Below are 15317 nucleotides of genomic sequence, written 5' to 3'. Positions count from 1 at the left end.
CTTGGCCGAGGAAACATGCAAGCTCTGTAAGCTGGTCACTATACTAGACTGGGATTTACTAGCAAAATAGCGAAAAAGGGAATACCACTGGACAGAGGAGTGTGGTGAGAGACCAGGATTACCTAAAGTCTAGTCTCTCAGGCAGGGAACAGCAGAAGATACAATTTCTTGGGGCTGAGAAGGTGAAGCAAATTGGATTAGGCATTAGTGGAATGAATTTTCCAGTGGAGCAAGAATATAATTAAAAAAAAAAAATAAAAGATGGAAATATTTGGTGTCACAAGTCACTTCAAGTTATGACCATAAACCAGTAACCCTCTGCTCCCAAGATGTATTCTCTCTCCACCATTAAGAAAAACCTGAGAAACACTGGGGCACCTGGCTGGCTGCACGGACTGGTGCAGCATGCGACTCAATCTCAGGGTCATGTGTTGAAGCCCCACATTGGGTGTGGAGCCTACTTAAGAAACAGAAAGGGGGAAGTGCCTGGGTGGCTCAGTCAGTTAAGCATCCCACTTTTGATCAGGGCTCTTAGGTCATGATCTCAGTTTGTGAGATCGAGCCCCGCATTAAGGCTTTAGTGAGCGCAGTGTGGAGCCTGCTTGGGGTTCTCTCTCTGCCCCTCTCCCTTGCACGCTTGTGTGTTCTCAAAATAAATTAAAAAACCCAAAAACTTGAGAAACATTGTTTTAAAACTCCCAACTTACCGCCTCCTCCAATAATGGGCTTTGCTGCTGTTTACCTTTTATTTCAGAATCACAATAAACTCAACGCTGCATTACAGCTCGACGTGGGATAAGGAGACCCTGGAACCCAAAGAACAGCGGTGAGATTACGGGAGGCTACAAGCAGATGTGCCGCAAAGATTTTCTCCTGAATCAGGAAGTCATCTTTTATACTCGTCAATTCCTTACAAGTGGAGGGTTAGAACACAACTCTGGAGCTACACTACTGGATCAAACACCTGGATGACTTTCTAGCTCTAGAACTTCGACAAGTTTCTTCATCAGCACCCACTATAAGTCTGTGTACGGGAACGGCAGTACCTACTTCCTAGGGTTTCTGTGAGGATCAAATGATTTTTGTATTCACGTTAGTTCACCTACCTCAAGTGGTTAGAATGGGGGTCCAAGCTTCATGAAATTGTTTGTTACCTCTGATGATGATAACGACGGACGACACAGATGGACACTGTATTTCAGAAGTCTTGCATGGCAATCAAAAATCTGTTTAGAACTTAACCCTTTATTTGAAACTATATAAACCAAAAGTTTCCAACTGATTGTACATGTTAAAAACTTTCTATAAATATCTCTTGGATACAAAATTTGGTCCAGTCGTTCAAAATTAATTCTATAATATTATTCTAAAGTCATACTTATTTTGAAAGCCTAAAGTTGTTTTTTTATGGCAAAAACAGAACAAAAAACCCACCAAGCTGAAAGCTTTTATTCTGCTAAAACGTACAAATATAACAGTCCACACTCTACAGTAAACATTTAACCACTGATGATTTCCTTAAGATGCTGTTCTCCTTCACAGCTCAGATGCCTGATTTCCTGTGAAAGCCCAGTCTGCCTTCCTTTCTACCCATCAAATTCATCTGTCTCTTTAGAAGTCTTGCCGGATGTTTTCTTTGTTTGCCTCTCCATGTTGCTGCTTCATTTGAAAGATTTCATTTTCTAATTGCACGATAGTCCTTTCAATCTCATAATTCTTGCTGACGAGGGATACCCAACTAAACAAGTTAAAAAAAAAAAAAAAGGAAAAACTACTTAATATAGAATTTCTCTTGGAAGATTTTATCATATATGTTTTCTTTCAGGGTCATATTATGAACCACTTTAACTTTCCATTTTAAAAAACTAAGGCACAACTGGGGGAAAGTGGATAAAGGGTACATAAAGTCTAGCTGTAATATTTCTTACAACTGAATGTGAATCTACGATTATTTCAAAATAAAAATTTTTAAAGCAAATCAGAAATGGTTGAAGAGACAGGACAAGGTGATGGAAGATAATATTTAATGGGATTAAATAAATGGAGAGAAAACAGGGCAGAGGCAATAGTTAAAAATGGAGGAATTTCTAGAATAAGAAATAATCCCACAGAAAAAAAAATCTCTATGACAAATGAAAAGAAACACACATGTATATTTAGGAGATTCTATTAGCTTGAAGAAAAATGTGAAAAGATGAGTAGACTGATAACACGGGGTACATGGAGGGGGAGGAGAAGGTGGAACAAGGAGAATGATGGGCGGGGAAGGGAGAAAGGAAATACAAAGCAAAAAAGAGAAATGATACAAAAATTCCTGATTATATTTAGGGACTCATATAAATTTATCAGTGTATATGAAGAACATTTTAAAAGTAAAAAAATGAACACAGGGAAAAAAGTGGAAACAAATTATCAAAGTATGAAATCTCCCTCCCTCATGAGTTAAAAAATAGGTAAGTGTTTTTCCTTTTAAAAGGAGTAGAAGTAGAATCCTTTTCAGAGCAGAAACCCTGCGCTGGAGACAGGGCGTTCTGAGACCAGAAGCAAGCAGCAGTGGTCCCGCCCCTCTCTGTGCCTTCCAAGCCCACATATCAAGAGACAGGCAGAGGCAGTGAAGACCGGGATTCAGAAAACAGCATTTGTTTGACACCTGTGGCATTGCATTTGAATAGCGTTGAATCACATTATTAAATCTGGATCTTAAAATGTGCTAAGTGATTTAAAAGATGATGGAACTGAAGATACGCACGTTGACTCCATTTCCCTTAATTTGGATCCAGCTGTGAGCTGCATGTTCTTTCGCTGCCAGTTTAAATCTTGAATATGTTTCCTGTAAAATATTATTTATATGACCCACCTACATTTTAATATAAGATGAAAATCAACAGAAAACCTATAATCAACGTAATATAACATCTTTAATTCCTTGACAGGGACAGATACAGTAATAGACTAACCCCAAGAATTACCTTTCTATTTTTCAATTACAAATTTCATAAAACATGCTCATCATGAAAAATTAAGCATGTAGTACACATACACATAGATTAAAGAGCAGAAGTCCCTCCTCCCATGTGCCTCTCCTTCTAACTAACTGCTGTTCAGTTTTTGGTGGGTGTTTTTCCAAAGTCTTTCTTTCTCCCTTTTCTCCCTCCCTCCCTCTCCCTCTCTTTCCAAACTCTTTTCTACATGTATATGTGCAAGAAGAGATTAATTTTTTTTTAAAGTAACCTCTATGCCCAACATGGGGCTTGAACTCATGACCCCAAGATCAAGAGTTGCATGCTCTACTCCAGATGCCCCAAGATGAATTTTTTTTACATAAATCAGATTATACATGTTCTGCTACAACATTTTCTCCTTCTAAAAGTGCCATTTCAATGTTTGCAGATTTGCAAATTGCAAATGACTTGGTAGAGATGTTTTCAGATCTCAAGTCTACTTCTTCTTTGCTCTAGTAAGGCAAACCCAGCACTGGATGCTGGACACATAGATCATCTAGTACTACTCTCGTATGACTACAGTCCATGGGTCCCTTTTTCTTCTCAGTCTGTTTAATAAGGATTCACCTAAACTTTAAAGTAAGAGGAAAATAAGAGAACCTGCTGGTTCAGTCAGAAGAACACGTGACTCGTGATCTCGCATGATCCTGAGTTGTGAGTTTGACCTCTACGCTGGATGTAGACATTACTTCAAAATAAAATCTCAAGGGGCACCTGGGTGGCTCAGTTGGTTAAGCATCCGACTTTGGCTCAGGTCATGATCTCACGGTTGGTGAGTCTGAGCCCCGCATCGGCCTCTCTGCTGTCAGCACAGAGCCCTCTTCAGATCCTCTGTCTCCTTCTCTCTCTGCCCCTCCCCCTGCTCGCAAGCACTCTCTCTCAAAAATAAACATTAAAAAAAAAATAAACTTAAATAAATAAATAGGAAAAAAAAGTAAAAGGAAAAACAAACTTGCCTTAACTTCTGGAGCTCTTTCTGTGCATGTTCAATCATATGAACTAGATTTCTAAGGAAGGAAAAGAGGAAAACCAGATTAATATACATTAAAATGTAATAATACCAACTAAAAGTGAACTATCTAGTTGATACAAGTTCAAGTTCTTCTGCTATTGAGCTCTGTGCCAAACACCACATTAGACACTCTATATGTAACTATTAGCTAATTTAATTCTCCTAAGAATTCTTTGAGGTAGGTATGATTACCCCTATCTCACATGTGAGGACATTAAGCTTAGAAAGATTAAGTAACTTGGTCAAGGTGACATGGAGAAGTGTCAGCTGAATACCACTTCAGGTCTTTTAACGTCTCAAGACCAACCAGTTTACTGATACTGTGATTTCACATAGTTAGGTCACTTCTTAAACTATCATTACTTTCCATGGAGAGAATGGAAAATAACTCACGACTGTGTTCATTCAAATCCCTATTATCTCCCTATTTCTGTACCCACATTTATCATTTCATTCTCCCCTCCCATCTATTGCTAACTAGAGAGAGAAGACGAAACTGTCATGGAAGGCTGCAGATTTAGATTTCGTGCAAGTCGGCTCTCACTAGCACAGCGGAAAAGCTGAGCAATATACAGTAGCATGCAACTATCATCCTGAGACAAGTGATTAAAAAAAATTTAAGTGTTTATTTATTTGTTTTTGAGAGAGAGAGAGAGAGAGAGAGAGAGCGCGCGCACACACTTGCACACAAGCGGTGGGGGGGGGGGGGGGGGGGGAGGGTGGGAGGTGGGGGGGAGGACAGAAAGAGAAAGAGAATCCAAACCAGGCTCTGCACCATCAGCAGAGAGCCCTATGTGGGGCTGGAACTCATGAGCTGTGAGACTGTGACCTGACAAGAGCTGACACTTAACCGACTAAGCCACCCGGGGTGACCCTGAGAGAAGTGATTCAAGGGCAGTTGCCAACACCCCTCCACACCTTTTAAATAAAGCTTTATTGATATATAATTCACATAGCCCTATCAATTTCCTCAATGCAGTAGAGAATCACCTTTAGGGTCCATCTGAACCACACTGGCCCTACTATTCTCTTGCTCTAGATCCGATATTGTTTCTTGGCTTTAGTGACTCAAATATTCTTCTTTCTCTACTTTTTTTCCCCCCTATTAACTGCAATTCTCTCAAGAGTCAGTCTTCAAACAGCTGTGACTCCCCAGGCTTATCTTTCTTTGAAGTGATTAAAAAAATTTTTTTTTCTTCATGTTTATTTATTTTTGAAGGAGAGAGAGAAAGAGACAGAACACAAGTCAGGGAGGGACAGAGAGAGAGAGGGAGACAGAGAATCTGAAGCAGGCTCCAGGCTTTGAGCTGTCAGCATGGAGCCCGATGTGGGGGTCGAACTCATGAACCGTGAGATCATGACCTGGCTGAAGTCAGACACTTAACCGACTGAGCCACCCAGGCGCCCACCCCCCCCCAACTTTAAAAAAAAAACTCCAAAGCTGTGGGTAGAATGGGTTTATAAAAAAAAAAAACTCTTACTCATTATATACTTTCCAGGCATTGCATCCATGCTGTGACATTAGTTCCAGATTCTCGATTCGAACTGCTTGATGCTCTAACTGTGCCATAGAATTGTTTACACATTCTTGCCATGCAGTAATGTCATTTTTCTGACCTGAGGAAGGGGCTGGAAGTTCATATCTGAAATTAAACAACAATAAAATCTTTACCTTTCCTCCCAATAGAATGCTTCACAGGCCTATGCACAATGTAAAATCTACAGAAGATTGAAGACGTAGACTGTGCGGTAATAAGAAACCTATTCATCCTAAGAAACAATTCTTTCACAAATAAGATTTAACATTCATTATATACAAAAACAAAAAAAACGGTTTACTTCAACATGAAGTGATTCAATAAACTAGAGTACGTTCATAGTTATATGACTGTTATACTAGTTACTGAATGCTACTAAAGAATATTTGAAACATTAACACGTTTATAATATTAAGAGAAAAAAATAGGATACGAAAAAAACTATGCTATCATTTTTGTAAAACACACCTACATTCATCCAGCTTTCCACCCACATACCCACACCGCTCTAAAGAAAAAAATGGAAGAGAGATCGTTAATTCTTTGCATTTCGACCTAACTCTATTCTCTCTCTACACTACACATTCCTTCAACACTGCTGACACAGCCAATAAATACTCCTCATAAATCTCAGCTTGTTACTGATGAGTTACTACAGATGAAGTTTTAATTTCCATTTTAATATTTTGACTAGCTACTGTAAAAACCCCAAATTGTTCCTATGAAAAAAAGAGCATGTGTGAGTGGAGGGAGGGGCAAAGAGAGAGGGAGAGAGAGAATCCCAAGCAGGCTCTGTGCTCAATCCCACAAACCGTGAGATCATGACCCGAGCCAAAACCAAGAGTTGGACACTTAACCAACTAAGGCACCCAGGCACCCCTAATCTATTTCCTTTAAAAAACGCTGTGATATTAAGTTTCATTCACAATCCACTGTTTAATGGGTCTAAGGCTTTGAGACATACTGCCATAAAGGAGTTACTGTCCTGAATATCTATAGAGAAGAAGGACCTGGGAACAGAAGAAGTGAGGAATTCTGGAACTTATTCTGCCTTTATCACTCAGGATAGACAGGAAATGGAACACAAGAGAAGAAGCAATATAGTCTTCTGGTTCTACAGACTCAAATCCCTCTTCTAATCTACACATATGCTGAGAGGATGAACCTGCTGTGCATGTGGCCCTTTCTCAAAGGACTGGCCTGTGACAGATTACTTAGCAGTTCTCACAATTCCAGAATGATCTTAAAGTCAACAGGGATCTCAGATGTTAAGCAATCCAATTGTTCATTTTAGAAAAAGTAACAAAGGAAGTTTGGGTTTTTCACCCTTGAGAGAGAAGCAATTTTGAAATAAAGTGACAGGGGAGGGAAGAGAGTGGAACCAAAGTCAAACTATCCTAGCACTGTTTACTAACGCTGCCTTGTATAAGAGTGAAGCAGGAATCATTATAAGCCATTAACATGGTTCACCCAGATATATTATGAGCAAAGAACTAGAGATCTAATTAGGAACATGTCCTTGAAAAATTTTAAAAACATGAACCTCATTACAATTCACACCATTCCTCTGTTGTTGGATTTTAAAATATAGCAGTTTGTATTTCTTTTTTAATCTTTATTTATTTTTGAGAATGAGAGAGAGCATGCACGGGGGAGGGCAGAGAGAGAGGACAGAGGATCTGAAGCAGGCTCTGTGCTGACAGAAAAGAATTTGATGTGGGCTTGCACTCACGACCGCTTAACCAACTGAGCCACCCAGGCGCCCCTAAAATGTTTTTCATTTTTAAGTAACAGTGCAAAAATATATCTGAACATTAACACAGAATTATAAAACCCACTATTACATGAAAAAATATAAATATATAAAATCAGATAGGAATTTTTTCTTTGCAACATTTTAGCAGAACTACAGCAGTTTTACTAGTAACTTAAAACTGAACAATGATTTGGGTCCAGCTGAACCCAGAAGTAGAACTTACCGTTTCATACTGAGTAATTCTATTGGTTGTCGAGCAGCCAGTCTTTCAAATTCATTTCTCATTATGTCGGTCTGATTTGGAGAAAGAATTATTTCCAAAATCATATTGACAAATTGCAATTAATAACCGCCAAACAAATAATAAATCTAACCTACTTAAATACTTGTCCTTTATGCTATCCATTAATATGGATCATTTCCCTTCCCACCAAGCCTTCTCTGGGTTAAATGCTCTCAAGGGTCAGGAGACCACATACTTCATATGTAAAGGGACCCACAGAGAAAAGGATAAATCCTCAACCAGTGGTTCTCAGTCCCAGCAGCACATAATAATTAGCTGGGAGCTTTGAAAACAATTTCAATCCCAGTCACATCTTACCCCTCTCTCCCACTCCCATTTAAGTGTTCTGAGGTGGAGATAGGACATTATTATCATTTGTTTTTAACTTATCAGTTGACTGTATAGTGAAGCCAGTGGTGATCTAAGTATTCACAGGGTTGGGGGTGGGGTGGGGGGGGGAGGAAAGGACTTGGACATGAAAAAATTTGCTTTTGCTTTAGGGCTATGAGCCTAAACCCATACTTTCTTTTTGGTCTTGGCTGCCATTTTCATACTTTACTCTTTTCAAAGAATGAGAAATGGGGAAAGGGAAAAAGAAACCGGTTCTGCTATCTGTTCTAACAATTGTGCAATTAAAAAAGGATAGCTGGGAGCTATGGTAGAGCTCCACTCCTTGAGGTCCAATGTTTTGGTCAATATCCTATTCCATTTCTGTTCTGCACATTTCCTGGCCTGAGTATAAAGAACTGCTTAGGTATTCATTTATAGTAGTATTTCAGCTATCCAATTCCTAGCATAGAATAGACTTTCATAAATAGGTTTTTTTCCCATAAATAATTGTTTAATGAATTAACTCAAGAGCTTTCTTTCTTTCTTCCAAGAAAATTTATTTATTTATTTATTTAGTGAGTGAGTGAGTGAGCGAGCGAGCGAGCAGGGCAGAGAGAGGAGGAGACAGAATCCTAAGCAGGCTCCACACCATCAGCTCAAACCCACAAACCGTGAGATCATGACCTGAGTCGAAATCAACAATCGGGCACTTAACCAACTGAGCCACCCAGGGGCTCCTTAAAGATTTTATTTTTAAGTAAAAGTGTGGGGCTCAAACTTACAACCCAGAAATCAAGAGTCATATGCTCTACCAATCAAGCCAGCCAGGCACCTGGGAAGAGCAGTTTCAAAAGCAGTTTGAGGAGTGGTTAAGGTCTTAGGCAAATTAGCTTCCCTAAGCTGTAGTTTTCCCATTTAAAAAATTAGGATAATAAACATAGTTATATAGTTCACAGGGTTGTTTTTAGGACTGAGATGGGGAGCCTTGTATGTTATTAATTCCTATTTATAAAAAAGGGTTAAATAATCAGTATACTAATTATAACAAAAGGAGGCATCTGTTGTATTTGAGAGAGCTGAAAGGAAAACTGGGTCAAGTTATCTGAAATTTTCAAGAGCCAATCTAATAAGGAAGCTTGTAAATATTTTAAATGTTTATTTTATTTTTGAGAGAGAGACTGATCGTGAGCGGGGGAGGGGCAGAGAGAGGGAGACAGAGAATCCGAAGCAGGATCCAGGCTCCCAGCTGTCAAAACAGAGCCCAGTGCAGGGCTCGAACCCACGATCTTTGAGAACATGACCCAAGCCGAAGTCAGTGCTTAACTGACTGAGCCACCCAGGCACCCCTGTACTTAGTTCTTAGTGTGGTCCTATCTATATTTGGGTAGCAACATTACATATTTGGGTAACATTTAGAAAATGCATGGGAAAATACCATATCACAGGAGCATCTCTCTCTATTTAAAACTTAAACAACTTGGGGCGCCTGGGTGGCTCAGTTGGTTAAACGGCCGACTTCGGCTCAGGTCATGATCTCCTGGTCTGTGAGTTCAAGCCCCGCGTCGGGCTCTGTGCTGACAGCTCAGAGCCTGGAGTCTGTTTCAGATTCTGTGTCTCCCTCCTTCTCTGATCCTCCCCTGTTCATGCTCTCTCTCTGTCTCAAAAATAAATAAATGTTAAAAAAAAAAATTAAAAAAAAAAAAAAACTTAAACAACCCCCCCCCCCATTACTTCAATATAAATACTGCATTTTTTGTTTGAGAGAGAGAGAGAGAGAGAGAGAGAGAGAAAGAGAGAAAACGCACGCTTACGTGCATGGGGAAGGGGGACAGGAACAGAGGATCTTAAGCAGGCTCCGTCCTTAGCAAGGAGTCCCGCCAGGAGCTAGATCCCATGACCTGCGATCATGACCTGAGCTGAAATCAAGAATCGGCTTCTCAGACGACTGAGCCACTCAGGGGCCCTGCGTTTCATAACAGAATTCTTTCATTAAATATATGGTTACCTATAATGGGGGCGGGGGGGGGGTGTAAAAACTCAAATATGTATATACTTAAATGCCTAACAGAATCTATTAATTTAGAAGTAATGCTTCACATTACATTTAGCTGATTACACCCTAAGTAGTATCTTGGGTGCACTTCTGGGCTAAATATTTAAGTAGATTTTATTTCTATACGGTTTGTCACTTCAGTCATTCGCATATGTTCGGTAAATATCTAGGCTGTGATACAAAGGCCGCCCTCTAGTGGTTCTCAGGAGCCTAAGTAATTAGGCTTATATACATTAAAAATGCCTACTCGTTTCAATGTAGACCTTTGCGAGTAGGGCATACCTTTGAAAATTTACGCCAAGGAGCCAATGTCTGAAAAACGTACACGCTATTTTTTGCATTGTTAGATCGCGAAGCCCCAGAAAGTCCTTCAGTGGGTCTCAGAATAAGAAAGATGGAAAACGTTTATCTAGCTGTTTTCAATGGACCGATAACACCTACACAATAAAGTAATAGCTAAACAAGCAATAGTTAAAGCTGGCATTTAAAATTCACTTTTCTGTGGCTAGAACTCTCAAAATATTCACAGCACTCAAGACTTCACACTTGCCTCAAAAGCAGAATAATCCGGGGCTGTCAGGTAGCTCAGGTAGTTCTTAGTAGGTCGGTATCTGCGGGTTTCCTCCTCCACCAGCGCTGCAGCCTAGAAACGAGAAGAGGGGCCAGGACAGGGATAGCAACTTGCAAGGTGCTTTTTCAGCACCAAGGGCTAGACAGCGCTGATTCAGCTACACCGACAGCGCGAACTTACCGCTTCCCGCACACCGGGCGCTTCGTAACCTTGGTCAAAATACGGCAGCGCGTCTACCACAACCTCTCCGGCGACTAAACCCGTGCCCGCCATTCTTAGGCTTGCCGAAATTTTCTGAGTCTGCGCAGACTCAGGCACGTTCATTACGCCTGCGCTCGCCATGACGTAATACACGTCGCCTGCGCATTGGCTCCAGCGCATGCTTAGTTGTCAACTCTGAAGGCGCACTCGCCCAGGCATTGGGAATTGCCCGGCCATTTTCTTTTGGTCGGACGTGACGTCACGTTGCGATTTCCCAGCATCAGAGGAACTCCTCAATTTCCTGTCCCCCAGCGTGCCCCCCATTTTGGCTTCCGACTGGGAGCAATTTGGAGGGGAGTTAGGTCTATTGTTGCCGGCAGGACTCTGATATTTAGGCGGGGGAATGTCTTAAAACTTTTGGAGGGAACTGGCAGTGGGATTTGGCGGGGAGAGAGACACTGGTTTCCCACTTGGCTTGCTCCCCTAACTTCCCTCCTTCATCCCTTAAACTTTTCTCTTTGTGGCAGTCTTTCTCTATCCCTGAGCTCCTTGCTGTACCCGCCCACTATTTTTCGTTCTCGGCCCCTGAGAGCCCTTGCATTGGATAAATGCAGTTATTTCACAGATTCTGGAAGTTGGCGCCAGTCTCCAGTTAAAGCTGCGAAGCTTAAGGGTCTTCGTAACAAAAGGAACCTCCAAGGTGAGATTAATGATTGCCCACCAAATCCAGATTCAACAAAATCGCGTCCTTTTGCCTTCAGGACGTCTGTAAAATCCAATCATTTTGCCTTTAGGGTGTCCGGAAATAGAATTGTGCTCACTGCCTTCCAACCACTCCTGCTGCCGTCGCAGCACCGTCTTTGGGCCTGGTCTCCCAGCTCCCTTTGACTAAGCAGGCCAATACCAAATAAGGTCGTCGGACTATATGCCCTGCCCTGTGTGTGTGCGATCCAGACCCAGGCTTTGTCTACCAGGAGCCTGGAAATGTTGGCCACGGTTACTAAGTCGGGTTAGTCTAGCATTGATTCGGATTGTCTTTCGAACTATCATCAGATAAATGTGCTAGTTATAGATTTAAGTAGTGTAGAAGGTCTTTACATCTTAAGCAATTTTATTTAAAATTCTAGAGATCCATGGAATTTTTGTTTATTCATTAAAAGATCTATAAACAACATTTTATACAAATCTTGAGCAACTCTTTTTACAAATATGTCCAGAACTCGTTATACTTTACAAAAACAAAATAAAACAGACCTAAGAAAAGGAAGTAGCTTCAGGTCACAGGGATAAAATAAGACCTCAATCCCTGATACAAAGGTCTCCTCACAGAGGGACGGTCAGTGTTCACCACCGTAATACCTCCTACCCCTATTTTATAAACAATTCCCAATTACTGATTTTCCTTCAGGGTTGGGGTGGCAAATAGGGAGATGTCTGCTAAGAGCCCCACTGGGGTTAGCTGCTTAATAAACATTTTACAAAAGATACAGGCTCAGTTCTATTTTTTAGGCCCATAAGAATTATATAGCACCAGCCTTAAATGGTATCTGCTTCAGATTCATTCACGCGCACCTGAATGGGTTGTAATGACAATACTGTGCAAGTCAATAAACTGCATCATAATACAACTTGTAAGGTTTGGTTAAGTTGGAATAAATATTTTTATGCCAGTTAAACCCATCAGCAGGAATTGAAGAAAAACAAACGGACATCTATAACATTTATCACTGAAAACACCATCACTGATAAATTCCTACTATGATTTTAGATATTAAGAGTCGGGGTGATTATGTGGTGAATGTCCAGGAAATGTTCAGTCTTGAGTCCCAATTTAATTAGGGCAAAAAGTCCAACAATTGTAGGGGAACCAAAAATGAGTCTCCTTTAGGCACCTGTAGTTTGAAGTCCCTTCTCAGAGCTGAGAGTTGGCTTCGAGCTTCAAAGAAAACTTTTTTGATAGCTGTGGTCCCACAGAGCTCAAATTTCCATCGCAGGACTAATCAACTTTCTCTGTGTTCACAAATGAATAGTTCTGGCTTCAGTTCTGGCTCTGCTGCAGAACTCTGGGCAAGTTAGTCAACCTCTTTGAATTCCAGTTTCTTCATTAGTAAAATGCGAGATGCAAGTATCTCATGAAGTTGACTTGAAGACTGAATAAGATGACATACAGGTACCATCATGCATGGCACACGGAAGACACTAAAAAAGGGGGGAGGGATAGTCTCATGCCCTTGCAAGGATGTTTTCCTGTTCCAATTCTACAAAGTTTAATGTTGACAGGCTACTCACGTGCCACACAATGTGGAGAAGCCGCAAGGTATCTACTTGTATGAGATCCTCAATAGCAGTGTTAATAAATAGGGTTTCCACGGAAGTGCGATCCCCTCAACAGAACGTTAGGCTGGAGCTACAGAAATGAGCATATTCCTTGCCTCAGCTCAAACAGCCCATAGGTTTAAAGCTACCATGATATTTCAGCGATGAGAATTACGTGTGTAGGGCATATTCTGTACTTCCATCATGTTCCCCAGTACCTGAAACTCAGAATTTCTCTTATTGTGCTCATCTTTGAGCTGTTCGTTTATTTTTTTGAGCCAGGTGCCCCTCCTCTTTGAGCAGTTTTTAAAAATGCAACACCAAATCCTTCCCTAGTAAAAGACAAATGCCTTCACAGACTAAGCACATAACACAAAGAATGAGCCTAAGAATTCAATAGAAAAGGCTACTGGGGGGGTTGGGGGTGGGGAATGGAGGCAGAGTAATTAGAACATTGGTTCCAGACTACTCTCGACAACTCTCCAGTGATTACTACAGCAGCAGCAGGAGAATCTTCCTCCAAGGACCTGGCCTGCTTTGTAACCTTTTCAACTTTTCCAGGATTTTGTAGGCTACTCCAGGGCCTCCTGACTCTTGGAAAAATATTTTCTTTGGCACTTTCTGTTCTATTTAGGATGAAGACAGTCTATCAAAGATTTCATTTCTTCTGCAGAAATTTCATTTTACTTCCTAAAGAGAGAAAAAAGTAGAGTGAACTCTCATTAGTTCATTTTTATTTACTGTACATTATTTCAGTAAAGGGATTAACTATTTAGTCATTTAGAACAGCCCAGGAGTAAGCCGCCATCCAAAGCTATCAGGGGATGTGGTTACCAAACAAACCAACTACCCAACCCCAAATGTCTAATTATAGAGGTAGAAGAGAACTCAGACATCACCTAATCCAGTGGTTTTCAACCTTGACTATAGGTTAAAATCACTTGGCCTGATCCCCAGAGATTTCTTGGAGCCTAGCGTGGAGGCAATTTTCATTTAAGTTCCCCAGAGATTAAAACATTGTAGTCAGAGTTCAGAATCACTGATTTGATCTAACCTCATGGTATAAAGATTAAATAACAGCTCAAGGTATAATTTGTCCATGGTCTCTCAGCTAGTTAAGGATAAGGCCTAACTTTAATTAGGGGCATGTATTTTTCTTTTTGTACTGAAGTATAAATGACATACAATGTCCTATTAGATTTAGGTGTACATCATAGTGATTTGACATTTTTAGACATTATAAAATGATCCCTATGGTAATTCTAGTTACCAGGGGGTACATATTTCAAAGACCAATATAAACACCATGGAATGCAGGTTCTTCATTGTTTTGGGGTACCACATCACTGTTCTCCAATATCACAAAGGATAATAAAAAGTTAGTTATAATTGGAAAATCATAAACATCTGTGTTTCTTTATTGAGTGTAAAATTAGAGTTGTAGGAAATCCTCTTTTGCCTCAGATGCCCTCTAAACTGGGTGTTTTAAATCTGGAGTTCATGGATGGGCTTCAGGAGGGTCCATGAATACCCTAGAATTATATGTAAAAATTGTATGTTCTTTTTTTCATGTTTATTTTTTTATTTTTCAGAGAGAGACACAGCCTGAATGGGGGAGGAGCAGAGAGAGAGGGAGACACAGAATCCAAAGCAGGCTCCAGGCTCTGAGCTGTCAGCACAGAGCCCTGCACGGGCTCAAACCCACCAACTGTGAGATTGTGACCTGAGCTGAAGTCGGATGCTTAACTGACTGAGCCACCCAGGCGCCCCTAAAAATTGTATGTTCTAAGCATACTTTTCTGGGGAAAAGATCTACAGTTTTTATGATATTCTCCCAGTGATGTGACCTAGAAAAGATTAATAATCATGATATGCAAATTCTTATGTTATCTGAGGAAAACAGACCCAAGGACAACTCTGCTGGAGAATCCTGACCTCTGAGAAACACTTCCTTTTCTCCAAAAAACTTTGGAACTAAGTCATGGTTATGTTCAGTGTATTTGAGGTCATATTGTTGGTTTGATTATAAAGCTTTTGTGATGAGGCATACTTACTGCAAAAAGGTTTTTCTTTTTTTTTTTTTTTTTTTAGTAACATTATCCAAAAAGAAAAAGCAACTCACCAAGACTCCGCAAAATTCTATTCATCCCACTGGGCTCAGACTCTGGAATTGTTTCCAAATACTGGAGGGCCCGGACCTCAAACAAACCTACAAGGAAAACTCATGTTGGTGAAATTTTCCAATACTTACTGAA

The 15317-nt window shown here is 40.5% G+C and overlaps 2 protein-coding genes and 1 long non-coding RNA gene across 10 annotated transcripts in view; 1 reads left to right on the top strand and 2 right to left on the bottom strand.

Annotated features, from left to right (window-relative positions):
- Nucleotides 1-1363, top strand: part of LOC125173505 (uncharacterized) — a 45315-nt gene extending 43952 nt beyond the window's left edge. Inside the window, exon 3 of the long non-coding RNA XR_007155057.1 lies at nt 755-1363. This is a non-coding gene — a long non-coding RNA (uncharacterized LOC125173505). The remainder of the gene's footprint in view (nt 1-754) is intronic.
- Nucleotides 1364-1434: 71 nt separating this feature from the next.
- Nucleotides 1435-10874, bottom strand: BCAS2 (BCAS2 pre-mRNA processing factor). Its single transcript, XM_047872728.1, has 7 exons — nt 10726-10874; nt 10525-10617; nt 7532-7602; nt 5496-5657; nt 3959-4009; nt 2750-2830; nt 1435-1738 (listed from the first exon to the last, which is right to left on the bottom strand). Exons 1-7 carry the CDS (start codon nt 10867-10869, stop codon nt 1612-1614), a joined length of 729 nt encoding a protein of 242 aa, XP_047728684.1. The 5' UTR covers nt 10870-10874; the 3' UTR covers nt 1435-1611.
- A 965-nt stretch (nt 10875-11839) lies between these two features.
- Nucleotides 11840-15317, bottom strand: part of DENND2C (DENN domain containing 2C) — a 91136-nt gene continuing 87658 nt past the window's right edge. For all 8 annotated transcript variants that reach the window (XM_047872718.1, XM_047872725.1, XM_047872719.1 and 5 more), the window contains 2 exons: nt 15185-15271; nt 11840-13752 (listed from right to left, as the gene is read on the bottom strand). In XM_047872718.1, the coding sequence (XP_047728674.1) occupies nt 13721-13752; nt 15185-15271 (119 nt within the window). In that variant the 3' untranslated portion in view covers nt 11840-13720. The remainder of the gene's footprint in view (nt 13753-15184; nt 15272-15317) is intronic.

Source organism: Prionailurus viverrinus, chromosome C1 (assembly GCF_022837055.1).
Source record: "Prionailurus viverrinus isolate Anna chromosome C1, UM_Priviv_1.0, whole genome shotgun sequence".
NCBI classification, from domain to species: domain Eukaryota; kingdom Metazoa; phylum Chordata; class Mammalia; order Carnivora; family Felidae; genus Prionailurus; species Prionailurus viverrinus.
Note: the sequence above shows the minus strand (reverse complement) of the source record. Positions and strands in the feature narration are given on the sequence as shown.

Coding starts and splice junctions, on each gene's coding strand:
- BCAS2 (XM_047872728.1), bottom strand. CDS start 10,869: ATGAACGTGCCTGAGTCTGCGCAGACTCAGAAAATTTCGGCAAGCCTA. Junction 5,658..7,531: donor GAATTACTCAGTATGAAACG/GTAAGTTCTACT, acceptor GTTTAATTTCAG/ATATGAACTTCCAGCCCCTT. Junction 1,739..2,749: donor TTAAGGGAAATGGAGTCAAC/GTGCGTATCTTC, acceptor TAACTTGTTTAG/TTGGGTATCCCTCGTCAGCA.